Here is a 27,241-nt window from a genome sequence, read left to right as displayed (position 1 = left end):
GCCCTATATATCAATCAGTCATGTAACTTTGATCAAATACACAACAGTCTCCTGCTGCCTCTTCTGCTGTGGTATAAGGTAATTGCCGAAAGCCTCGTCATGCAAGCTAACTTGCTTGCATGCTGTATACACCAACAAGCCCAGCAGCATGTTTCACTTCAGCAAAGCAGTGTGCAAACTCTTAGACGTCGATTCCAGCTAAATAGTTTTCCTACCTTCAGAAGTCATATGAAAACTTCAAAACACTGAGCGCGCTACAGAAGACTAGAGCAAATGAACAGAAATTAACACTACGAGCAAAACCGATTAGCTCTTCATAGTAATGGGGCATAGCGCAAACTGATATTGTTAAGTGATTAGCTAGCGCGGTTTTTACAAATAATTAGGGCGACTACATTTCCTTCGTTTCCGTTTTACAGAGGCAGTTTTCTGGTGGGAAGCTATTGCGAAGTTGCTTCGATACCAAAACGAATGGGCTGAGCAGCTTGAAGGTCTCTTAAATTCAAATTTTGCGATCACGAACGGCAAGTAAAACGGAGAAGGGACTTTTGGCCTGCATAAAACATTGCTGCAACTGTGCTCCTTATTTCATCGACATAGCAGGCATGCAAAATTTGCAGTGAAAACTGCACTATTGATATGACACGCTCTGCCGGGAATAAAACTGTTCATTATAGATGCCTAAATTGTAAAGTTTGATTTTTTATACTGTTGTTATTTTGTCGACAGACGAAGCCACCTACCAGAACTCTTATAGGATCCCCCACACATATAAGCTGAATTGAGTGACGAGAACATCACGAAAAGCCACAAGCTAGGGGTGTGCGAAAAGTACTTTTTCCAAACCGAATCGAATACGAATAGTGCACTCTTGCTATCGAATCGAATACGAATATTGTAGCTAAAAAGCGAATCGAATAAGAATCGAATAGTGAAAGCAGCGAATCGAATACGAATCGAATAGTAGAGCGCTATAGAGCGCTCTACTATTCGTTATAGCGCTGTTATAGCGCTGCGGTAGAGCGCTATAACTCGTGGGGTAATAGATCTGACGGGAAAACGCTGATCTCCTCCAGGGGGCGCAACTATTAATCTCGACGCACATTGTCAGTTGCTGGTTGTTTTTATCTACAACAATTACGTTTGAACGAGTTTATTTAGTGAACTAGATTGCATGATACAATATATCAGAGATTACGAATGGCTGAGCGACGCTTTCGTCCGACTTGCGTCCGAGTAACCCGAGGCCATAGAGTTGCGCTTCTCCTGCTGTTGGCTCTTCGAACTAGTTATCGCCGAGCGCGTGATCTCCTCATCTTCCTCTTCTTTTCAGTGACTTTCGTTGCTTTCGTTCTTTCTCAATTAGCTCGCGTGCTCCCCTCTAGCTGGCGCTAGGCAATTACAACTGGCGCTAGGCGACCTGAGATATATAGTGGAGAGTTGTATGAGCATGAGCTGACAACATTCATGCAACTCTCATGTCATGCGCCACTTGCATAATAAACTTAACCTCAACTATTGATGTTGAAAGTGAATGAAATTTTTAGGAATAAACATGTAGCGTTACTTCTCGGCAGATTAGAGACGTGTGAACTATGACACGACTACGAGAAGTTGCCTCTGCGATTCGTGATATGTCCAATCTTTAAGAATGTTTCCATGCGAATGGACCGTGTGGCGGCCACGCTGAAGCATGTAGGCTCCCTAAACGATGATCTCTGCTTCTCGCGTAGGTTTATTGCGGCAGCAAGCTGTGCCTGCTCGGAGCTGACGCTGCCTTCGCGAGAATGGTCGGAGGTAACCGAGACGTTAATTCGTGCCAGTTATTCGAAAAGTATTCGAAAATTTGCGAAGATACTCGAACAGTTTCGAATAATTCTCAATTTCCACTATTTGATTCGTTTAACGAATCGAATATTATGATATTCGATTCGATATTCGAAAATTTGGAATATTCGCACACCCCTACCACAGGCTATAAGTTCAGCGTCGCCCTAATTAATCGCCTTTGAGCGGTACTGATATCAAGTAACAGCAGAGGCCTAAATCGCTGGTTTGCGAGTCTGAGTTTGTTATTGGTCACTAGTACCAATCCTCAGAAGAATATCAACTAGGAGCGACAAGATACGATAAATGGATATGTTATTAATGCCGCGATATGGCATACCAGAAAAGAAAGTGAATCTCGGTCTTGTAAACGGACCAGGAAAGCCTTATTCGATGCCACTCGAATATGATTGGGTGTTTCGGGCTATGCATGAAGAAGCCCAAGGGTGTGAATTTAAGGCAACGAATAGCGAAGAAAGTAAAAGAACAAACCGGAGGCAATTTACATCCTGCTTGGAAATATTCTCGGACAGAGACCGCTTCGCCTAGAACCGATTGTACCACATTTTCAAACACATATAATCAAACCCAAGACTAATGTAAACGCGTATAATGAAAAGAAGTTGATTTTGACATCTTGAATACTGTTCGATGGGAAGATTTGAAATTCTAGGGTGGAGGCAGGTGGCATCCTAGACAGATTAGCTGTCCGTGGATGAAGCTTTGTTTCCCTGTAGACCGCGATGAAGAAGGCAGCAAAGGTGATCGTTCTGACTTTTCTCTTGAACATATTCTAAGGACGCCTCCAACTGGTGTAAAAAAGTTAACAAGGGCGACTTCAATGTTTTCCTGTTGAAGAGAAAAGCAGGAAGAGTTGGTTCACGTTTCTTGTTTTCTCAAGCTTAACCACAATGTTCTGACATGTGTTGGGTTGGATAACTTACGCGTTGTACCACTCTCCTTTTCCTTTCTAGGCAAATTCAACGGTTGCTTTGCTCACTCAGGCAATGCAACAGAGGCCTCATTGATGTCGCCTTTATGCGTTTTGTACATTACAGGTATACTGGTGGTCATAGGCCAAGCGCTCGCAAATGTATTATTTCTCTCTACGATGACGCACTATGCCTGTTTGCTGTTCCCACCGTACGCTTTCCTTTCCACCCTCACCAAGATCTGGAATTCGGACTATCAAAGCTTCGAGTGCGAACTGTTTAAAACGATTAAGCAAACAAGCAGTTTTTCCCCAGGAGAGAAGACCTTCATAACAGCTGGCGGAGCCTTGTTCAAGGCAGCCTCAGGTAAGAAGCATCCTAAGACTTGTTTTCATATTAACCTTCGGCAAATCACCGTGAGCTCATCTCAAATGAGCATGAGCACCGTCCGCATTATCTCCTATTTTCGATCAATAGCTAACGCTCTGGAGCACTCTACACTCCGGAAGCTTATTCCATCGTATAACTGGTATGCGGGCTACCCGTGGAACCGCCTCCACAGCTTCCTAACTGGAAAGCTGCCAAATTCATCACGTCCATCCGATGTATTATCCAGAAAAGCCATATAAGTGAAATTATCTCCTTTGTTTAGTGAGTAATTCGGAACTAAAACGATACAGTGAAGCATGTAAACTGCACATCCTAGCATTGAATGTAGGCTCTCAGGAGGCGCAAGAACACTGTTAACATCCCCGAAAATTGAATCCTCTATCAAAGAATTGGAGAATGTGTTGCTACGTTGAGCACAATAGTTCCAATTCCAACTTTGGAAGCACTTTCAAATCTTTTTTTTATTGTGCGTCTAAAACCTATAACCTACCTAAAACCTTCCACAGCTATTAATGCGCTATCCCCTGGGCCCCAACATCATGTTACGAATTGCGAAGACTCTAATTACACCAACCGCGCTAGAGCAAGCTATGTAGTCTCCGAAATTTAAATTAAATCGAGAAAGTTAACCTATCGAGTTAAGATTTTTTAAGAGAACTACGATCAATGATAGAGTGTACAAGCCGTTCACCCTTATGAACGGGCGAACGCGTGGCCGCATTCTTCTCAACCTGGATGCGTCTGACTCGGTGGCACATCAAAGCAAAACGACAGCATGTATGAAGCGCTACCTTCAAGCCCCTCAATTTTAGCTCCACCTTGGTTCAATAACTGCTTTTTATTGCGAAAGCAATACTGATCAGTTTCAACCTTCAGCTTGGAACGGCGGTGACAACCATTGACCTTTGACATTTAGATGACCCCCGTAGACGACCCCAAGCTGGCAGAAGCTGTCAACTTGGGTCTCTCGTTTCACATGGGACGGTTATGTAAGAATCAGCCTGCTAGTACCCTGGCATTCACGTTACCCATATAGGCCACTAAGGCACGTTCATATCGGTGGGGAAAAGCGGGGCTTTATATGTGGGCTGAGGAAGAAGAAAAAGAGAAGAACGCTTGGTCACCCGCAGTTAATGCTGTCGCTCTATATTTGGTTCAGCACCGTGGAACCCTTGTAATGTTTTATTTGGATGATACACCCTTTCCAGGGGAGCGAGCACATTTTGTCGTGTTCGCCCTAATAGCGCACGACCCTTTACTAATATTTCAAGAATGGCTTCGTAAGCGAGCCCGATGCAGCCGCCTCACACTAAGCTAAGGCACTGCTGAAAAAAAAAGCGATATCAGGGCGAAATTCAAATTTTCATAACGACGAAATAGTAACCTACTACTTCCAATAAAAAAATTTCAAGCACGTTCCTTTATCGCCAAAATCAATTTGTCAACTTGTAGAATATCATTATTGGGCTCGGAATATTTTAACGTGCAATTATTTGTAGCACACGCTCTAAATAATAAAAAGGCTTTTGAAGTCAGAGCATCATACCTGCCCCAGGGGCAGATTTTCATCCCAAGACATATGGAAGCCAATTATAAAATGAGAATATGCAAATTTGTAGCGACTGAAAAAAATTTCAGCGAGGTTTCTGCGTTCTCTAATTGCCAACGTCAAGATTTCTAGTGCAGTGGTTAAAAGCGTCGTGCAATTTTTAATTGCATGCAATAAATATTATTTGAGAAGGGAACACGCTTCTGTTGCCAAAGTGTAGCATTCTGCTTAGTTAGTGGTCAAAGTCTACTTGAGGGCTTGGAGAAAATACCATTCCCGTACAAGTGAGTTTGCCAAAGGACAGGCTACTCCATTTCTACTCCTTTATAGGCTTATTCGTGTTTAGAGTGGACGACCTTGGTATTGCAAGCGGGAAAATATGTAATAGTGTGAAAATTATCACCACTTTAAGTGTGCGATTAGTTTGATCGTATTTATATTGACTGTGTACGACCCCAAATTATGCAAGTCTGTCTTTGGTATTGGTGTCACAAGGCGACAGGTAGAGAGACGCGGAAAACAAAATTATATGTCGATTTACCGTGGATGGGTAAAACAGCGAATGAAGTTAGGTAGCACCTTTGCTTTCACCTCTCACAGTCTCACAGAATGCCCACAGTCGTGATCAGCCGCATTATATGAAAGAAAACCCTAAGAAGATTAAAGTGACAAAAATTACAGCCGTACGCACATGCCTTATTTACTCAGGAGCAGCATTTTTGACCCGACGTACGAGGATTCTGCTGAGAATTACACCAATATTAAATGTGCTTTGCCTGCTGGCAGCTTCTTCCACTGCTGGCTTCCAATAGAGAAAATACCCCGCTGAATAGGCGAACCGGGCTGCATTATTAGGACTCCGATAACCACTCTACCGCTTCGACAGAAACGGGTGCCTAGAGCTATACAAAATAAAGAGATTCACTGCTCGCCGCTTTCAAATATTCCTGCTTCTTCTTCTTCTGCTGCTCGCCGACAGTTTGCTAAACTCTCCGCTTCTCTCACTTTCTTTTGGATAATGTCATCTTCATCGAGTTCCTTCGCGGTCAAGTCCTGTTCAAGACGCGCAGGACTGTTTTGCTTTATCCGGACAAAGGATCAACGTTTGCCTGGTTTTGTGTGAAAGCTTCTGAACGCAACAGCGCACAGGCGTATATAGCACGCGAAAAATCGAAAAGTCAGCAATTAATGTTGTCCGGTGAGTAGGAAGGAAGTCAGATGCATTGGCGGCAGGATAAGTTAACAAATGTTAGACAGCACGTATAGATTTTTGCCCGTTTCCCATTTTTAAATATCTGCATTTACAAGCGAATACTTAATACAGCTCCTGAAAGGAACTGAAACAAAGGAAATATTAGTTATTTATTGGCAATAAAACAACATTTTCATGATAATTTACAGCAATAAATTTTCTTCCACTTTTCCCTAACGCTCCTATATTTTCACGTGTAAACTGCAACAAAAGCTGTCAGCAAAGTACTGTATATCTAAGGCTGCCCCCTCATAGGTGAGAATACGCGATTGTGTTTATGCTTGAAACATCAATATTTAACTTTAGAGTGGGCAATAGATAGGGCACATGTAATTCTGCGACGTTTTTTGATGCATTCGTCATCAGATTGTATAGTTATTTAGACAACGACACATCAGTGCCGCCTGAAGCTGCAGTGGATACCCTTGGCATTCCCATTAGAACAAATTTCGCGAAGGAATGACTATAAACGGAAAAAATGATATTAAATCTCAGAATTCTCCCAGACGTGCATTAAGTGCCTTTAATACAAATATTAACGTAGAATGAAATTTGTGGTGCAACAAAATTGGCGTAAAATGTTTTGGACAACAGCTTATATCTCAACACCATAAACTAGCGTCTGACGCGGTGTCAGAAACGGTCATGTCATTCCTCATTTGTCTTTCATGAAGTCAACACTCGATCAGTTTTGCAACGCCTGGCTCATTAAGCCTCCACCAGAACATAAACGTTTTCCGTTGTTACAATAAAACATATGGAATGATATGATGTGCATACCAGTGCGGAGGCCTGCTGTTAAGTATAGGACCCGAACGTGCACTCTTCACACCATTCCTTCCACTTGGGTCAAAGCTCTAGGAATGCAAGTTCGGTGGAAGGGAAGAGCTTTGCCCCCGATTATGCGGAGTATCATATCTCTCTCTCTCTCTCTCTCTCTCTATATATATATATATATATATATATATATATATATATATATATATATATATATATATATATATATATATATATATATATATATATATATATATATGTTTGTGTGTGTGTGTGGTGGGGGGGAGGCATACTTATCCTATAAGGAAAGAATTTATAAAAAAGATAACATGTCTGGAGGCTAGGAAAGAATCTCTTTAATGTCAATCAGAAAACCCGCTAAAAGTATCCGATCAAGTTCAACAGCATTTATCTTTTGTCCCGTAGACCGTTGAAAAGGTCCCTCTAGAGTGCGTGAAGACTCATATAGGATTTTGTTCCTTACATAGAAAACGAGGAAGGTTTGTTCTACGACCCCTGCGAGTCCAGCAAGCTCTACGCCCTCACCTATGATGCCATTGGCTTCGAGATCACAGCACTGCTTGCCATGGGCCTCGTATTCCTGGTCGTCATGGCGTCCAACACATCAGGCTACCTGCCGCCGGGAGATGCGTTTGCGGGCAAGGAGGTTCTAGCGGACGACGATGTCGAAGAAGAGAAGAAACTCATCGTTTCCCTGCGTGACGCGAAGGACTTCACCAAGAACACCATGCTGGCCTGGAAGCTGCACAAGCGCTTCGAGAACTTGCGCGCCGTGAGGGGCGTGTACTTGGCGCTCAGGCCATCTGAATGCTTTGGTCTGCTGGGCGTAAATGGAGCAGGAAAGACCACAACGTTCCAGATGCTGTCGGGTCTGGAGGGCGTCTCGTATGGTGACGCAATGACAAAAACCATGACTCTCAGCATGGGCGCCCACAAGGTGAGAGTGATTGCCTACAGCCCTTCTATTAGCGGTATGTACATACGTAACTTTCTGTACGTAAGATACGTAAATTTCTGTTACTTTCTCAATAACAGCTTAACATCATTTTTGTCGCATAGACGGAGCTAACACGTAGAACCTTTCTAAAATACTGCAGTTGTCAGAACCTGAAAATGAAAATTCATAGAAAAGAACTAAACTCGGGACAAATGCATTGTCGGCTCTCTTAGTCACGGTGGCGCCTTCATGTTTCTGCCCCATTCACTTGTTCTCCTGGCATTAGCACGTGGTGGTGAAGAGTGTGGCTGAGAAAAGAGGTCTTTGCTTGGCTGATTTGCGCCTGAAAAGAAGTAAACAACTCAGTTGCAGCAAGATTGAGACAGATGAACTGTTTCAAAACTCTTATGGTGCCTCCGTGTCACAATCGAGCGAGAGAAGTTTCGAGGCACCACACCATTCTGAGTTACCTTAGGAACACTAGTGAAAAGAAAGACACAAATACAAGTACGCCGTATTACAGTATTAAGTACAGTGAACTAAACTTACGTAATGAATATATATCAAAATACCCGGCCCCGCTTAATTGTGATGTAACTTTATGCAATTCGTGATGCTATCGAGGCCATAAATAAACAGATTCTATAACAGAATACCGCGTCTATACAGACTCTTTAGTCGCCATAAAACAACTGAAGAAAGTGACAAACACACTATGTTTAACCCAGGAAATCCACGCACGCAATAAAAAACAATAATACGAATCCAGATACAAGACGATGCTGTGAACGCTGAGCAAAGAAAAGTTGACCACCTCACAAACGACATTCGAAACACTAATGCACCCCCCCCCCCCCAGGCTTTCTTTTCATGCCCGCTCCACTGCTCCCAACTTAGCATCCTTTCTAAGGAAAAGTACATGTGCTTTCATTCCCTCGTGCACATTCCCCCTCCCTGATACCTTAACGAGATTGGAGGAGGTTTTCCTTAAAAGGATAAGAGCGGCGGCGGCCCCTACCCAGTCGGCAACATGCCGATGGAAATCTCAAGAAGACATCGAACCGACCCCATGCCCGAAGTGTTCCACAACAGCTGCAGAAGTGGATGTTCGCCACTTCTGTCGACTTGTGCAGGGACAGGGACATCAAGGACACAGATTCTGCAGAAAGTGAAACTAACCGCAACAAGGGAAGACGACTTCTCCAAATGGCTCACCGACAAAGACAGGAGCAGGAGCCTTCTCCAGTTCCTTGCGACAAATAATTTACACGGGTTTTTATATTATGCCTTATGTCAAACTTGTGTAATAAAAAAAAAAACGTACGCCGTCAATGCCACGTAGGTTGCAGCCGATCTCGAATCCTTTTTCTTGCACATAACGAAAGACAAGGCCAGTCACTGAAAGAGTCAACACTGGTCAGCGTAGCAGGATGAAACAAAATGACACCGTAATTAGTAAGGTAATTTAGGTGGACAGGAAACTTTGATGCCAATTTGAAATACACCGCTGTCTTGAACAGCTAGGTGCAACCTTAGCCAGTTTGTCCAAGCACTGTTCTGCCTAAGTAGCGTTGCCCTTTCCTTTTATCACTCGATCTGTTAAGGCGTGAACCCGTCATGCCGTGCCGTGTCTGGTTCCTAAAAGCACCTTCTTAAATAAATATATCCTGAGAGCGAATGCTCTAAGCCTGCAAATATAAAATGTGGGACAAAAGTCACACTTGTGTTACATCGAAAATGCTCTTTATAATTTCGTACGTGTATGTACAGAGGCACCGCTACATAATAAATTGAATTGAAGTAATCAACTGTTACAGTTCGCCAATACGACGCCATGAGGTTCTTCGAAATTAAAAGCTCGTGATAATAAAAGGCACTGGGTGTTCCGCGTCCAAATCGAAAGTGGGGAAACGGGCGAGAACATAAAGGTAGCTCGAAACTGTACACAAGTATTTTATCACCAGAGCCGAAAAAGAACATATGACGATCATGGCTACTGCAAGGCCAGAATAAAAACGCAGGAAGATCTACCCGACAGGAAATCTGAACGGAGTTTAGTACTACTAACAAAAGAGTGTTATTGCAGTTTCCATTTGAAAATCACTACTCTATAGTTTAGTTTACGTCAATAGCGGACTTCTCAGGAGTGGGGAGAATTGGGCTTGTTGATCTTGTTGATTTAGGATCACGGTGGAAACAGCACCCTACTGAAGAAATTGTGCGAGTCAATAACCTCACATTTTCGCACACAATCTCACTCAATTCACGTAAGAAATTGCATACAAATGCAGAAAGTTTTATAGTTTCTTGTACATTATCATAAATTATGTACGATATTTTATGATAATGATGTGCACCGTATGGGAGTTTATGCGATCAGATGAAATTTTATGAAGTTATTGCCCCGTAGAACTTTTGGTTTTTCAGTAGGGCACTGACAAAAAAAAACAAAGCATGGGATAGAGCGCCTGTTTCGTCCCATGATTATTCCTGTGCCAACCCTGTTTCCATCATGATGCAGTCTTGTCATCCACGGCACGTGTCATGCGCCGCGCGATTTCGTCGTGTTGCATTCTATGCTGACACAATCTCACTGTAAATGAAAGCACGAGCATTTTAGGACGCGTTAGCCACTTCCGCTGCTCAAGAATGAAAGCCGAAATGCCCTACAAAATATACATATACGTTATAAAACGCATCAGTGTCAAGAAACGTTCTTGATAGAGGGGTTAAAAATGTTTCTTTGCCACATAACGGCGCTTTTATCCCTTGTTTCCGTCAAAGCATTGTTTCCGTCTAGTTGCTAGCGCACGATATTCTCAAAAACGAAGAAAGCGTCTTGTTCGTGTCTGCAGTTAGGATCATGTCATCTTGCAAACGCGGAAAAAATATTGTGAGGTGTCAAGACATTCTAAGGCAAGGAAGCAAACGAGCATCGGGCGTGAGGTAAATAAGTTGCGAACAATACGGCAAAGCAAGATATGCCCCAAGAGCATACCATATACAAGAGCCCTGTAAGGCGCAGTACTTGTACTGACCCTACCTCGTACTATATTGAAATAGAGATTAAGGAAGAATTGCGTTTCTCGCACGATGCAATATCGATATTTAATTATAACGAAGGAAATATTCATTGGCATGGACCCAAACGCATACATACGGCTGCAAAGGAATGCCATGAAGCTTTTTCAGAACTTCGTAAAGGAAAGCATTCGCCCTTGTCCGGGTCCCCAGGTCCCTTTCCGAGGCCGTCGCCTTGCCAGCTTAGCTAACATGAACGGCTAGCAGATAAAACGGCAGGGCGAGAGCGAACTCTCAATGAACTGGAAACGGTGTTGATTGAATGTGGCACACAACATTCGATCAATATTAATAATTGCATAAACTTTTGTCTCCTTTCTTGTCTGTGCAGTGGCAGTCACAGATAAGTTACTGCTTCCAAGTAGGAGGCCTGCTCGACAGACTAAATGCCTACGAGTACCTGTATCTCATCGGACGACTGCGTGGAATTAGTAATGCTGATCTGAAGCCCATGGTTGAGAGCATGTTGAACGTCGTTGACCTGAAAGAGCATGCTTTGAAGGAATGCGGCGTGTACAGGTTGGGATGACTTTAGGCCTTCCGAAATCTGAGTTATTTCCCTACAATTGTTATCGGCCTTCTGTAGGGAGCATTTGTGCTGCGCAACACGGAAAACTATGAACTGAGTGTGCGAGAGCGGTACGGAAACGCATTATGGTCTGGGTGTGGGCAGATTCGTGATGCATGATTATAATCAACGACGCAGCTCTTCACTTTCGTGTTCCGTTCGCGCATCAGGTTTTCCTGTCTTGCGCCGTAAGGATCGAGTCTGGCAATGAAATTTATTTAACACAGGTGGTAGTAGCATGATTTATAATCAATACTTTGCTAGCGATTAGTCGGTATTCACATTAATTATAGCTTACACCGATGCACGCAGGTCCATATAAAGTTCTCAAGAAGGAAATGTCCCATGCAGCCTCATTGCAAGGTGCTGTCTATGATCAAAAAGCTAGAGAAATGTGACATCAGAGCCATGAGACACGTTTCACCTTAAGTGCTGTTTCTGCGTCCATGGTTTAAGCTCCGCCAGTATAAACATGGGAAGTATAAACATCTGGGAAGAGGGGACTACAGCGGGGTGAACATGATTTTTGTTGGAAATGTGCTCCTGAGCTCAAAAGGTGAAAAACCTCGCTTGAAACAAAACTTGCGAGTGGCCACCTCGTCTGTGCAGCGGAGGCAACAGACGCAAACTCTCCATTGGTGCCGCACTGCTGGGACTGCAGCCGTTCATTTTTCTGGATGAGCCATACGCCGGCGTGGACGTGGTATCTCGCAACAAGATATTCCGGGCCATCGGAGAGATCAAGAAACGGTGTCAGACCTCATTCATGTTGACGTCACACAAGTGAGTGCTGTCCTAGTATACTTAACTTAGCCGTTGAATCACAGGCGCTGCTTTGATCAAAAGTCCCGAAGCCAAACGAATTTCGTGTTACCAACAATATGCAGATGGCGCATCGTCGTTAAATGCCAAATAGTGTTTAAAATGCTAAATAACTTACTACCACAGACGGAACTATTTATTGACATTTCAAGACTCTACCCTACTGAAAAAATGTATCGAGCAATAGCCTCACATTTTCTCGCATAGTCTCACTCAATTCACATAAGAAATCACATACAAGTCGCCTATATGCATAAAGTATACTATTTTCTTGTACATTATCATAAATTATGTACGATATTTTATGATAATGATGTACACCGTATGAGAGTCTATGCGATCACATGAGATTTTATGAGGTTATTGTCAGGTAAAACTTTTCGTTTTTTAGTAGGGTATTCACTAAAGTAGCAGCAAACACTTACTTTTGCGGCTGGGGCGAACATTTCTTCGCTTCAGGGCTTTTGCCACTAACAGGAGAAGCAATACTCCAAGTTACTTCTCTCTTTGGCTTTCTGTGGTAAACGGAGCACAACAACAATATAGGAATACCTATTACTAAGCTACCATACGAGATCTGAAGTGGGAAGTCTTTGTTCTGGCCAGTCTTCTATGATATTTTTAGCAGCGAGCGACGTGACATCAACTTCATTGATTTCTTTTGATTTCCCCGATGGAGGGGCGCAGGAATTGTGCTGGCGCATTAGCAATATGAAGCCTGTATTTCGACACAGGCAGGTATATTATGAGTTACTTTCGACCAAACGTAACGTTTTCGCTGTTGAAGCAAATACACCAAAATCTTTAAGGTCAATCACCATATGGGCATAATTGTCTTTGCATCATGTGTTATGATTTGTAATTTAGGGCTGTCAGAATAGCCTAATCGAAAATACCCTGATATAATGAGGATAATACAATGAACGTTCAACGCTGTTCTGCTGTCTGAATTACGGAAGGAAGGGAAGTGTAGGTATGGTCATGACCTCGTTAGTAGGCTTAGACAAATCGCAACATGTCTGTAGTAGTTAGCACTAGTCATTGCTTTGGTAGCACTTATGGAAGCGAAGTGGCAACGTTATTTACACAACTATCTGGATAAATAATAACTTAGGACCTGTAGCTACTTGAGATGTGAATGTTGTAAGCCATTGAAGATGAGGCTTCGTATATGATACGTAGATGATGAGCATTTCAGCTTGGAGCTTCAACCAGTGGCATAGATTGGCTAACACGCTTTTAGCTCAATGACCTCCATGCCAGGGAGTCAATATATATATCCTCTTGCCATGCTTGGCTTTCTTTTGCCTTAGATGGCCTTGCACCATTAAAATCCACCATTATCATCAGGAACCTTCCGAATTGATGTTTGCATTTGTGCGCTCTGTGTAGAAGGAAAGTAATAATTGGCTTTCCTATGATTTATACTCATATATTACGTGACAAAAAAATCATGAACAGAAAGGATAAAGAAATAGTCCAATTTTGTCAAGTTATTTGACAACGCGACGGGGTTAAACTCAATTGAATACATAAGCCACTATGGTATATCGTGCTAGAAGTCAGCAGTATTCCCTTTGTTTGTTCTTATTTTTGAAGGTTAAAGTTAACCGTTAGTGCAAATGAACAATGGCGACAAAGCAACTGGGCAATAGCAGATGGGAGCCTGTTCTATCCTGAATCTATTCTTCACAAAATCCAGTGTGCAGTTTTTGATTTGCTTTATTTATTTATTTCTCAGACAGAAATAGGAGCCAGAGCGAACGGCAGAATAATGCCTGAAAAGAGCTCTTGCCCATGCACAGTTTGGCACGACAGTCATTGCACATAGACACAGATAACAATATTTTCATACTACAAGCTTCAAGAGTTTTCCCCAAACAACTACTCCCTGCAGAGTGCATGGTGCTAATTTTTTATGGAAGCGAGCCCCAATAAGGAATGGGGGAGGAGAGTGGCGGGCAATTGTTCCAGAGTTCGGACTGTCGCACTGATATCAGAAACCAGGTCTGCCAATCTGCACAATGGCACACACAATTCCGAAGCTCGGTTTAGATGATTCTAAAACGGTACTTTTCAGCACACTGACACATTGACCTTGTGATATATAGTGCTCTGAAAGCAAACCTTTTGGGCTCCTAACACGGTTACTCAATTCTTGACAGCATAGGGTGCTTTCGCTAAGGGTTCAGAAAAATAAACCTTCACAGGCGCCTGCTCTCGACTTACTGGTACGCTATAACATTTTCATTATTGGGTTCCTAAATCTGCGCTCGGGTTGACCTGTAATATTATACGGGCATGAATATTTAATATAGAGACATCACGGCATCTTATTCACTAATATATCCAAAGCGAGGAAAGGCGCAATTTCAGCGCAGACTTCCAGTCTATAGCTCTGTATTTTCAAAAACATCTCATGGATGCTTTAGAGCGGTAATGTACTTGGCGGGGGAGGAGACTCATGCTTTTTTATGTGGAGCAGTACTTTTGTCGCAGCTGGAAAACCCGAACTGTATGCGAGGCCCCAATTTGAAGTGAGTTTTTCAGCATAGCAGTGCACATGGATATCAACAGCAAAACGCAGATCCAGTACTTCTCGTACAAACCAGTACAAAGCCTCGAAAGTATCACTACAGCTGGTTGCACAGAAAGTTGCATGCCATCGTCTCCATCAATTTTTCTTCCGTGTGCGCTGAACCCACATTTATCAAGGTTAGAGACGGCTTGACTAATGAGGTGGCCTACCCCCAAATATTACTCGGCGGTGTTCGAAACTTAAAATTCAAAAATACTGCTGACTCTCATTCAAAATCCGATTTGGCCCACTTACGAAACATATTTGGCTTGGTCTCTAGCCCCATAGATTCTTGGACGGCAGCCAAAGTTAGCTTGCCAAGTCCTTTCATGGATATTACTCTATTATTACGCCACCAGTATTACTTATAAGCCAAAACGTTGACAAGATGACCACACAAAAATACTGATATCGCCACTGCTCTCCATTCTCTCAATTTATGCGGATATACGAAATGCTTACTTTTGATTAAAAGCCGGATGTCCTCTGTCACTCAAATAAGACAGTAAAATAGAGCCTAAGCATTGAAGCGCAAAGAAAGCATCTTCAGTGCGCGAAAAGCGGCCAATTTCATTTCGATACATTTGGACTTTGCTGTTTCGCAACTGTGCAGCTTGCATGCCCACGTGGTTTCTTCCTTGTCGGGTGTCGGTTTAAACGCAGGGAACAGCAGTTCTTACATCGGAAAGCGCTTTTGTATTTAAAAAGCCTAGCATAAAATTCATACGGAAATCTTTATATCTTACTTCAGTGTAAGAAACCACCCCCTCACCCCTCCATTCATTGTGTTGTCGTGCAGGCTGAACCAGCATTACAGGCTGGACCTCGTTTGGTGCAATAACATAGGCTGAATAAACGAACCTATGATTAAAAATGGTATGCGAAGGTACTAAGGAAGAACCAAGAACAAGGAAACAATGGTTCTAACATACAGAATTTGAACCACTGAGCTTCGCAGTTATACAAACAATCATCCATTGCATCGCGACCAGCATAGAAACATTTCGCATTAATATTATTATTATTATTACTGTTATTATTACATTGTATTTTTCTTATTTTCTTTTCTTAAATTGTTCCATGTAGATGAAAATGTTTTGTGCGAAATGCATAATGTTCAGATGAAAATATTTCTTGCGTAATTAGTATATAGTAGAAGTAATTGTAACCATATTTCACTGTCAGTGTTATGTGCGTTTTTATCCTAACAATGTGTGAAATGACAGACTGTTACTGATACATGTTTTTAATTTTTAATGGAATCTATGTGGGGGCAGGGAACTCTGTCAGGCTTTCACATAGCCTTTAGTCCCTGCCTCCTCTAGCTTGTACGAGGAATAAATAAACCAATTTCAATTTCAGTTTCAATATATTATCATTATTATTATTATTATTTTCGTAACGTAACTTCCCACTTACATTTTTTCATATGTTTTTCTGAAGTGTGGAACTCAGCATCATTTAAAGAATTCCCCCTTAGTGTGCTTAATATTTTGGCTGACTGTTTGGCTGTGTTACCGATGTAGCACATCTTTGATATGTCTCAGCCTGTAGATATTTATAGAAATATTTTAAACTCTCTGCGAGCTTTAATTTAATTCTCTGATTAGACATGCACGTTGCAGCTGTCTGTGCAATATTTCGTGCATAACGCGTGTTTCGACTTCACATGCTACTGCTACCTGCATAGCAGCGATTTGGACATCTCTCGAGGGAGCATGTGAGGTTGCACACACATATGGAAATATTAAAGCAAGGTAATCATGGCTGGTTCATACTAAGAGCATAGGGCGTCGAAGGAAACAAAGGTACTTCTTTCCTATTTTCTGCACAATGCACGCCTCACCTCTTATCAATAGCCATAAAGGCCCGTACATATGTTCGCACGCATTAGTTGCGATGGTGATTAGGTGATGTCAGTAGTCATACCCGTAACAAAGTTTGATGGCGGTACTGCGCGCATCATCGGCGCCTGAACTGCAAAGAGCATTGCAAGCTCTCTATGAGCCGCAGTCACCCAAGTGCAAGGCGATGTTAACATCGAGGCTTTTGTTTTCGAGCACGGGAAAATGATATATGACAAGCAAGCAAAGCGATGGAAAAGGCCAGACATGTCTGCTTCTAGAACGCATCGCTCGGCGCCTGGAAGCAGTCGTCCCTTGCACGTAAACGTCATGGTTTCAGAATTCTTCATACTTTGAAGTCAACTGTATTTGAATCACAGCGGCTAGAAAAAGACCTCCTAAACTTCAAGCCGAAATATTTGAGAAAACGAAAGTCGTTTTCCGCTGTACAAGCGATAACAAGATAAACATTGATCATATTGGATTCTTCTGCCTTACGTAGTTCGATAAACCACTCATCAATGTCTATTTACGTGTGACTGAAGTGTTGGTACTTGAATGCTTTCGCGCACTACTACCTTGGTGGAGGGAAAACGGCTGCCACTTTTTAATTATAATATCTTAAACTCATGACCAGTAGCGAGCTAGTGTAGGAAAGACTATAGCGAAATATAACTAAAGGAAAATCCAGTTACGAGAAAAATCAAACCAAAGCGAAAAGAAAGGTTGATTCAACAACAATAATAGGCTCCCAAGTTTTCCAAAATCATACAAAAAGGACCATTTCCTCGTTGTTTCCTCATTCTTTCATAATGGCTGTACAAGCAAGGCAAGAGGGCAAGGACAGCAGTTGAAATGCGTGGCGTTCAAGGGCCCTGACTTTGGTCGCGCGAAGCAAACTCCTTTTGGCCTATAACAGAGAGATTTAGCATACCATGATCTGCGATCCGCTACCGTGATCCGCCGCCACGCGTTCCAGTGCGCATGCCCAGATCACTTTGATGCCGATAGATGGCACCACATGCTGGATGTCGGCACATAGACCTGCCGCATCGGAACCAATCAGCTTGGGCGTCCCGTCCAGGAGCGGTAGAGGGCCACGGTGGCGGATCGCGGATCACGGTATGCTAAATCTTTGTAATATGTCGGCGCGCCTGGTTTCTGGCACTGAAAGAAGATTCAAGCTAAACCCATTGTTCAGAGCGTTGTAACAGTGCCGCTACGTTAAGGAAAGCAAAAAAAAAAAAAAAACAAATAACTGAAGCTATGTGAACACCAACAACGGTACTGTCCTATGTATTTCCGTTAACACTACGACAGATACTATTGCACGATGCCAATTATAGATTACCTAATATTACCATTTTAGCATAATTACGTTGTCATGTACTCTGCGCGTTTTTCTCAAATGCAGTATTTGCGGTCGTAACTAGCAACTTACCTGCTAACTGACTAACAGGAGGTGATATCTTTGTGCAGCGTCGTTATTACGCATCGGCTTTTTGCGGACCCACCTGTAAATATAATTTCTTACCAGTGCTAATTGTTTTTAGAGCGCAGCTCTTTAGCGCCCGCTCCTGCGTTCTGCGTCAGCGTCGCCGTCACCGTTGTCCCTCGTAACCAGCTCCCCAGCCGGAGCAGCGCGCGCCCCTACCGCCAACGTTCGCCACTGCGTGTGGCGCCCCACCGCCCGAGCCGAAAAGAATACCTCAATCTACGAAAAGTTGAAACGGCTGAAACAGCTGACGACCTGTGCTGAAATTTTGCATTAGGAAGTAACATTATCGTCCGCAACTTTTTTTCTTTGCTCTCTTTGAACTTATGTTAGATGCTACATATGAGGAAATGGCATACATATGCGGGCCATGCTGCGCTCATTAGTACCACATTCAACCAACGATGCAGGGACGCCGCGATGAAGAAATGTTCGAGAAGACGATAGGAGAAACCACTCGTTTGGATTGTACTGCAAACAGTAATAGCGATGGAAGCGAGAAAAATTATAGAAAATAAGCTGTATTTTTTTGTTATACTGCTTAATTCATAGTATTGTATACAATACGTATCAGTGCTATTCTATGTGCGGTGGTATTCTTGTATCTCTCACAAGTATGCTCGTGCGCCGCTGGATTTCAGTTTTCGCGAGCGTACTATTGATGATGCTGGCGAAAATCTATCATTGTTCCTCTTTTGCATTGTAGCTGCTCATCGTTTATAATGTCAACAAGGTCGGATGAGCTTTAGCGTTTGCCGCTTCTCATAACACACAGGCTCACTAGGAAGCATGCGTAACGAGCAATGCTATCAACTTAAGCGGTAGCTAAGATACACTTCGATGGTGTATAATCGTCGAGGTGTTTGTGTAGTAAACCACCACCAACATACAGAGAAAAGCTGTAACATATACTACATATGTTTTATTCTTTATACAAGGGGGTCTCCATGCAATGTATTTCAGTCTGTTATACTTGCGGGAATAAATCGGCTTGTTTCATTCGATAACTCCGTATCCGAATTAAAAAGCATTGAAAACAGTTTGCTATTACCGAATTCGCGCGCAAAATATATTTTCCTTTGTGTTCCATTAAATAATGTTTTTTTTTTTTCATCCTACTGCGGCAGGCATATGTTAGTAATCACTTTTTGCGATCACGCTTGGGCAACATATTTAAAGTTGCATCCATTCACTAACAAGTACATGTTAGCTTCTCGTTGCCACGGGCATGCAGCGAACGCGACCACTTCCTGGCTGGTATGACGTGCGTCTATGATTATGCTCTTTTATAAATTTGTGTCCGTTTTTTTATCTGGTTATAACGGGACCAACATTTCCATTTGCGTTCTTATTCCAACTACTAAAACGAGTTGCAAGATTATGCCTGTATTTTTTTATATTTTAATGAATGGGAAACAACTTTACGAAATTTGGGACTAATGTTCGAGAGTAAGCAGAAAAAGCTCCAGTGCCAAAAAAGAACAGCATTCACAGAAGAAGAATATGATTCTTCAAAGAAGTTCATCGACATCCCGTCGAATTTAGATATTCCAGAATTAACGCTTGTGTTACATGAGGATTGCGCCACAATAATACTCAGTCAATTATAATACAACATGAAAATGCTGATGGCAGCGTGGTGTGTCAGCAAAGACCCGAAGCCAAGGTTAGACTGGTCAGCTACGTCTCCCCGCTATTTCCATCACGCTATCGGCTTGTTTTGATAAGCTGCGTATTTTAGACAGTTTATTATTGCCAAGCGTACGTTCACACGCATGTTCAGTAGCGTAAGAAATTTTATAATTGCGCAGACAGCAACCTAAAATAAAAAAAATACATGTTGTGACTAAACTGAATCCGAGAAAATTGATTCACCAGATATTGCTAAACAACTTGGTGAGTTGGCATTTTAATAAAAATAGGCCCAGGTAACTTTGGTTGCAAAGTTATTGCATGCTGCACACACCTATGTTAGTGCTAAAGGGTTGTTTGCGCACAACTTACCAGTATTTTTCTACGGTTTCGCAGTCTCGTACTGCCATTGTCCCAAGCTCGCGTTCTCTGTTCGCAATAGTTGTATTTCAGACTCACTCTCCTCTACAACCCTTTGGAGGGAGATTGTGGTACATCTGTGAGATCGGTATACCCTAATTAATCCGTTTCGCACCATATCTCGTATAGTTACTGAGAACTTGCGGCTGCATGCAGCATGGACGAGTGTCAGTTTTCGTGCGACCGGCTGACCATCATGGTGGACGGCCAGATGATGTGCCTGGGCACACTGCAACACCTGCGAGAAAAATTTGGCCGTGGATACCGCCTGGAGTTCTTGCTGAAGCACTCTGCAATCGCCGATGCAGGCAGGTTTGCAGCAGCAGTGGATAAGCAGTTCCCAGGAATCAAGCTCACGGAGGCACACGAGGTAAATTTTGTATACTTCGTACGTTGAAAACAGTTCCAAAGAGAGTAGCAGGTTTCTTATAAAAGCACAGTCATGCGTATCGAGTGCTGGTCCAGGCTTTCAAACTTTGCTTTTCAGGCATAAAGGTGCTTGGAAGTATATTCCCAGAATTTCGCTCATTCAACAGTTAAGGTTGCGGCACTTCTAGTTTTGTTTCATCCACAATCCTTTTGTACTTCCCTGTTTGTGTGCAAGAAAGGAAGAAGTTACAGGCAGCATGAGATGCCAACTTGAGCTCACGCCTATGCCTCTTGTTGTTTAGGAATTGCTGAAAGTTTGGTTCGGTTTATGGGCTTAATGTTCCAAAGCGATTAAGGATATAGTACCCTTAGTGTAGGCCGCCGGAAATTCCTACCACCTGGATTTAATTAACGTCCTCTGACATCGCACAGCTGTTAGTAGGTTGGTTGGGGCGAACAACCGTCACCGTACCCTGCCTTGAGAGGGAACTTTCGGGGACGAGTGAAAGTCATGCACCTGAACTCATATCAGGGGCACCGGCATACGGGAGCCACTGGAACTAAACTGAAGTTAGTTTTTTCGATGCGCTTCGACGTCCCAAAGCAACTCAAGCTATGTAAGACGTCGTATGGGAGGGCTTCGGAAATTTCTAACAAATGGGATTATTTAACGTGCAGTGATATTGCACAGCACACGAGAAGCTTGCTACCCGCCTCTATCGAAAAGCGGCTGCCGCGCCTGGAATTCGATCCCGCATCTTTGGGCACAGCCGTCGGGCGCCCTAAACCCTGCTCCTCCACGGCGGGGCAAGAACTGTACTGTTTTTTCTTTATTATTGATTCATTTTATTCAGATGTGTCAGAAAATGTACAAACACTTTTCAGGCCAATAGCCAGAAGCTAGTTGAGGTACTATTGCCAAAAAATATTCAATAGGCACGATGTGCAGTAAAGGTCTACAGTAACATAAAATAATAAGAATGGAGTGACCGCACTTGTCACGATCGAGCCAAGATTATATAATATTGTAGCATATTATGTAATCTTTTGTAAAATGTAAAATGTAAATGTAAAATATATCAATATATATATATATATATATATATATATATATATATATATATATATATATATATATATATATATATATATATATATATATATATATTCATGCTGCAAGTACGACACTTCTGTCTGTAGTACACTGTGTCAATGGCACTGCTAAAGAAATTGCTGTTCAGGTAAAGAACACTAAGAACACTTAATGGAAAAAAAAAATAGATCTAAAAACATACAGATAGATGCTGGAAGATCAACATCTGTATAGGCGCTCAGTGAATGATACTGCGGAAGAATCTACAATTTTGAAAATAAACACCTCTTGTAAATCCAGCTGAGTTCTCTAAGTACTAATGCTTCACAATGTTCAGAAAAATGAGTTGAATGTTTTATGAGAAGCGGCAACTCATTCCAAAGTTTAGTACCCACAAATTCAAGTAATCGTTGCCCATAGATGTTTTTATTTAAGAGTAAATTGAAGATTATTAGTGCGACATTTCTTGTTATACGATTGGAGACGTGAAACAGACAGGCATGAAAATTAAGTGCCATTTTATGGAGTGCCGAAAATTACATGCTGTATAACGAATATATTAAGCGTTGAGCGCCCTCCTGACAAAATATCCTGATTTGCAACGCCAACGTTACAATTTGAGGAGATGAAAAACACCATTCCTTCGCTTAATTATAGCTTCGCCCATGTTTGCTGTTTCGGAATTACCGCATTTGATATTTGATCGTGTATATATATACTGTCAATCCCGCCCGGGATTGACAGTATTCCTAAATAAATACATAATATATATATATATGTGTGTGTGTGTGTGTGTGTGTGTGTGTGTGTGTGTGTGTGTGTGTGTGTGTGTGTGTGTGTGTGTGTGTGTGTGTGTGTGTGTGTGTGTGTGTGTGTGTGTGTGTGTGTGTGTGTGTGTGTGTGTGTGTGTGTGTGTGTGTGTGTGTGTGTGTGTGTGTGTGTGTGTGTGTGTGTGTGTGTGTAAGGCGGTTAAATGTAGCGAATATGGGAGAGGCCTGTTGCCCGGCTGGTGATACCTTATTTAGTAAATATAACATATGGATACAAAGCAAATTATAATGGTTTCTCCTTCCCGTCGTCGTCACGCGTCTATAGCCAATATGCTATATCGGTGTATTCACGAACGGAAGGTAATCGCATCTCAGGACCTTTTCTTTTTTCAATGCAATTTATATGCGTGGTGGGCAAGTTCTCGACACAAAGGAATGAACCTTAGCTTTACAAGATATGAAATAGTTTTCTCGGGAAAACCTCATGTACCACTAGAAGTGGAAAACGCTCCTTCTTCCACATCCGCCGGCTGTGCCGAAGACCAAGCGGCGCAATGCATTGGCGGCATCTCTGCTATGTGAAGGTTCTGACCTTGAATCCGGCATCGCAGAAGCAGTTCTGACTGTGGCCGCCTTCATGTCGGGGCCCTTCTCCCTGTAGGGCCTTCACCCTGAATGCAAATGCTCCGCCCCAACTAGGAAGGGGAGGGTGCCTTGACGGGGGCATTGGATATATGGTTATAGGTTGATGGGCTATGCGTGATATTGAGACACTGCACTTTCCGGTGCCAAGTTCTCTTTATATCTGCAACGACAAGACGAATAAATAAATGTTATCCTATAAAATAGTTTTGAAAAACGCCACAATAGAACTAGCCCCAAAGACTTTCGCCTTATGGCTCTAAATGGACTTATATACCCTATATAATACTTTATTTTAAGATGGAAATGCTTCAGATCCGCGGAAAGATTCAAGTGCTTGTCGTTTGCCAAATACAACCTGCCAAACCCATGCTCTTGATGTTCATGATGGCGGTGAAATAAATTCAGATGACACGGCCCAATGTTTTTCATCTGCCAAATAACACTTGCCAGACGCACACTAGCCATGCCAGAGCGAGAGCTGTATTGTACGTTACAACTTCCAATGCCAGCAAAGCAGCGCTATCACCGACAAATCGGGAGGGGCAGCGGTACGCGCATGACGTCATACCACGTGTATAAATGCTAGTCGGTTTGACTGGGGTGATGCCGCGGACACCGCCGCACTCGCTCCTCCGCCTGGTTGCAGCTACGTACGTGGTCGCCAACCACGTGACTGGTCGTATATAGAGCGCGGCAAATGTTTATTGCAGGCATTTTCTCCGTCGTTCTTTGCAGCGCCACCGAGGTGCCTGGACATAATGGAAACATGCGGCGCAAGACATAGCTGGACACAGTGCAAGATGGCTGTACTTGAAATCAAGTTGCTATGATGGCAGGGCTTACCATTAACTAAATACCAACTGTCTGAGGCACGGTGGTGATTTTTAGGGCTTAGATTTTTCAGACCCTCGACACCGCCGACACTGTCTGACTGTGTTTTTTGACTAGGTACTAAAGCGCTCGTTGTAAAGGCGATTCAAAAACTTGAAAGCACCATATTTTCCTGCCCAATATATTTTGGCACCAATAGTGAAGTTATTTGCAGACGCTATAATTTCGTATCTATACGTTTTACCGAGAACAAGCCGGAGATAAGGAATATACTATCCAACCATCTTCACTGCGACAGGTCGTTGTTGCCAGGTTTGAGTACGCTGTGCATTCGCACGCTAGCATGACAGAGCTGCCTTGTTCCTTACTATTTCGCTGTTGAAAAGACTTAAATTCACTCAGTAGTACAATTCTTGGTGGCCACGTCATTAGAACAGAAATGCATTATCATGGAATGCACAAATAACCAAAAAAGCTGATTGTCGAAAGTGGGCGGAAAGCAAGGAACCACTATATGAGTGCGGCTGTGATGTATTTATGCTTCACCGCTTTCCAGTAGTTCCTGATTTAAGTCATCTATTAATGCTCGCGCTCTCGAATGTGATACCTACTTCACTTTCTCTAACGTTATATATACCGCACGCCATGCTGGCCATACCTCCCGCAAATTCCGCGCCAACAATACGGTGGATCTCTTCCTTCAGCGTGGTAAATATTTTTATTTCGTATAAATAGTAAGCCGGTAAAACAAATCTTTGAGGATCGCTGATTACACAGCACATGTTGTTAGTAAGACTGATAACTGAAATACACTTTCCTCTCTCAAGTGCAGCTGCCTCCAGCCGCGGCTCCTTTATTATGTTATTATTTGTATACCAAAATTACGTGTCTTTCATTGTTTAAATTTGTGGCATTGACAATACGGCAATTTCATGAGAGACAATTTGATCTATCGCTGAGCAAATCCAAAGCGTCGTGCTGCGCGCCTTTGATGCGAAGCAATTTAGGCCTAGAGACAACTTCGGAGTAGCGCAGGCCGAAAGACCGTCGTCCGCCACACCAGTGGCCGGTGCCACTTTTGTAAGCTGGCGGCATACGCTGCGGCATCAGTTCTCTAAACGTCTATTCTCAAGGTGCAGCTAAGGCCGCACGTTTTTCGACGTTCTGCCAAACACGCCGTGCAAACAAGGTTGCAATGACGGGACGGGGCTGCGTTCTTGCTGTGCCTTTGCTACGCCGTTGGAAATATACTCTAGCGCTGCATAAAACGGCCGCCAGACTCTACGCCAGACACTTTTTAACTTAAGTGCTGCTCTTGAAAAGTGATTTGGGTGAAAATATCTTCTTGAAACGGACCCGCTCATACATACGCTGTTTTCACACTGGCGCCGGCGCGCCACAGACGCTGCCCGTGTAAAAGAAGTTAAAAATCTTTTATTTCGATATGAAGGCAGCGCGATTTAGAATATGAATAGGTATTACAAAGAGAAATTACAAGGCATAAAATGGGTCGCGGTAGATTAGTGCGGCAATGAATGGAAAGCATCTCTCGTAGTAAATATTTATTCCGTGTTTGGTAGCTACTAGTACAGTTTATTCTCGGTGTGCTTGTGTCTAGTTATCACTAGAAGTATACTAGTATATTATAACTGAAAACAAAAACAGGCTCATAATAAACTCTGACACTCATGACTAATGAGCTTTGAGCGTGCGGAAGAGGAGGGCTGTCCTTTCAGTGGCGCTGACCACTTCTGCTGGTTCCGAAAGCTTCCGTCTAAACCAATAGTATGATTTGTGGGGCGCTCGAAAACAAAAGTCAATATAATATCAAGATGTGGGCAGCTCCCACGAGCACCGCGCAGCTGCAGTTGTACACTGCCGCTGTCGCAGCACCATTGGTGCACGCACAGCCCAAGATGGCGTCTACTCTAATCGGTGCAGACTTTCTCTTCTTCGTTCATACGGGGCACCACCATCAAATGTGGATATGGCGGCGCTCATGTGCCGAAACGAATATGGTCTATGGTCATTGGAGGGCTATGCACAATATTTTTTTCTTCTATACCTACCTTGTCATAAAGCATACTTTAAAAGTGTCTGTGGTCAATGTTTGCCCATTTTAGATTCGGTAATGATACACAGGCGGTGTAAGCGACATTGTTATTTCCGCTTACTTATCTTTCCCATCGCAGAACGTGTTCTGCTACCACCTGGAACAACGACTACCATGGAGCGTGCTTTTCTTCAGACTGGTCCAGCTGCAGAAGGACTTTCAGCTCGAGCACGCCATCGTGGGCGAGAACACGCTTGAGCAGATCTTCTTGTCATTCGCGAAGATGCAGGGAATGACCGCCCGGCCGGACATGTTTCAACCGATAAACGTTCCTCCGCCTCAAGTCATCGTACAGCGGCCACCATTAGCGCCCTCTCCTGCGGTCCCCGCTGCTCAACCAATGGCCAAAAAGGCTTAAAGTGAACATTGTAGAAATTGTACTGCGAATTTTGATTGATTAATTTTATTCTATTTATTGACATTCTATGACACTGGCAGATATTTGAAACCATCAGTTGTCGTTACAACCATATTTTAGACGTGTATTTAGTTTAGCCCACACAAAATGCAACCAAATATATACGAGCCGAGCGAAACGCAAGCACCAAAGAGAAGAAAACAGCACAAAGAAACACACTGTTGCATACTAGGGAGTTGCACAAGGAATAAATAAACCGTTCACATTCAAATATCTCCCGTCGGCGGTCTTTGTGCTTACACTCGCATAATGCTTTTAATCTAACCTTCTTACTTTCTAGAATACGGTATAATTTGGGTGCTTACGTTTGATACATGTAATACGTTTTGTTATTTGGGTGCTTACGTTTGATACATGTAATACGCTTTGTTATTTGGAATTTGCTGATCTGGCAGCCTTTACCACCATGTAATTCTATTGTGGCTTAGAAAAAGATCTCGGTATCATTGCGGGCGGCATATAAGCTTTTTGATCTTCATGAGCAGAATTAATGGGAGACCATCGTTGGTATAGGCGCTGATAACTATCTTGCTCTTCTGAGAGCACATGAAGGAAATTGGGTTTGTTTTAGTTGTCAGGTGCTTTGTGCGCTCAGCTCCCCTTTACTGTAATGTGCCTCATGAGTGTTCTGCGCTTCAATTAGTGCTACACCCAAAGAGGAACTATAGTTCTTAATGGCCTTGTAATGGTCGCACGGAAAGGAACCGCATAAAAATGCACAGCTTTCAAAAATGAGAACCTATAGAAGAAGTTGATACTTGCATTTGAAATGAAAACTAATTTTTCCTGAAAAACATTCCACACTTCAGAGAAAACTCATTGCTCTGTCGAAAGGTAAGCCCATCCATTTTTCGAAGCCGTAAACCTTAAGCTAATC

The 27,241-nt window shown here is 42.8% G+C and overlaps 1 protein-coding gene across 1 annotated transcript in view; it reads left to right on the top strand.

The window, feature by feature from the left end:
* The window catches only part of LOC146173910 (phospholipid-transporting ATPase ABCA3-like), a 127,574-nt gene extending 101,270 nt beyond the window's left edge, over positions 1–26,304 (top strand). Inside the window, exons 19-23 of the mRNA XM_084585298.1 lie at positions 7,197–7,685; positions 11,098–11,285; positions 11,944–12,117; positions 20,282–20,495; positions 26,026–26,304. Of these exons, the coding sequence (XP_084441424.1) occupies positions 7,197–7,685; positions 11,098–11,285; positions 11,944–12,117; positions 20,282–20,495; positions 26,026–26,304 (1,344 nt within the window). The remainder of the gene's footprint in view (positions 1–7,196; positions 7,686–11,097; positions 11,286–11,943; positions 12,118–20,281; positions 20,496–26,025) is intronic.
* The last annotated feature ends 937 nt before the right edge of the window (positions 26,305–27,241 follow it).

Source organism: Amblyomma maculatum, chromosome 11 (genome assembly GCF_055883805.1).
Source record: "Amblyomma maculatum isolate TAMU_Amacu chromosome 11, ASM5588380v1, whole genome shotgun sequence".
NCBI classification, from domain to species: domain Eukaryota; kingdom Metazoa; phylum Arthropoda; class Arachnida; order Ixodida; family Ixodidae; genus Amblyomma; species Amblyomma maculatum.
This window is presented reverse-complemented; position numbering and strand designations above follow the sequence as displayed.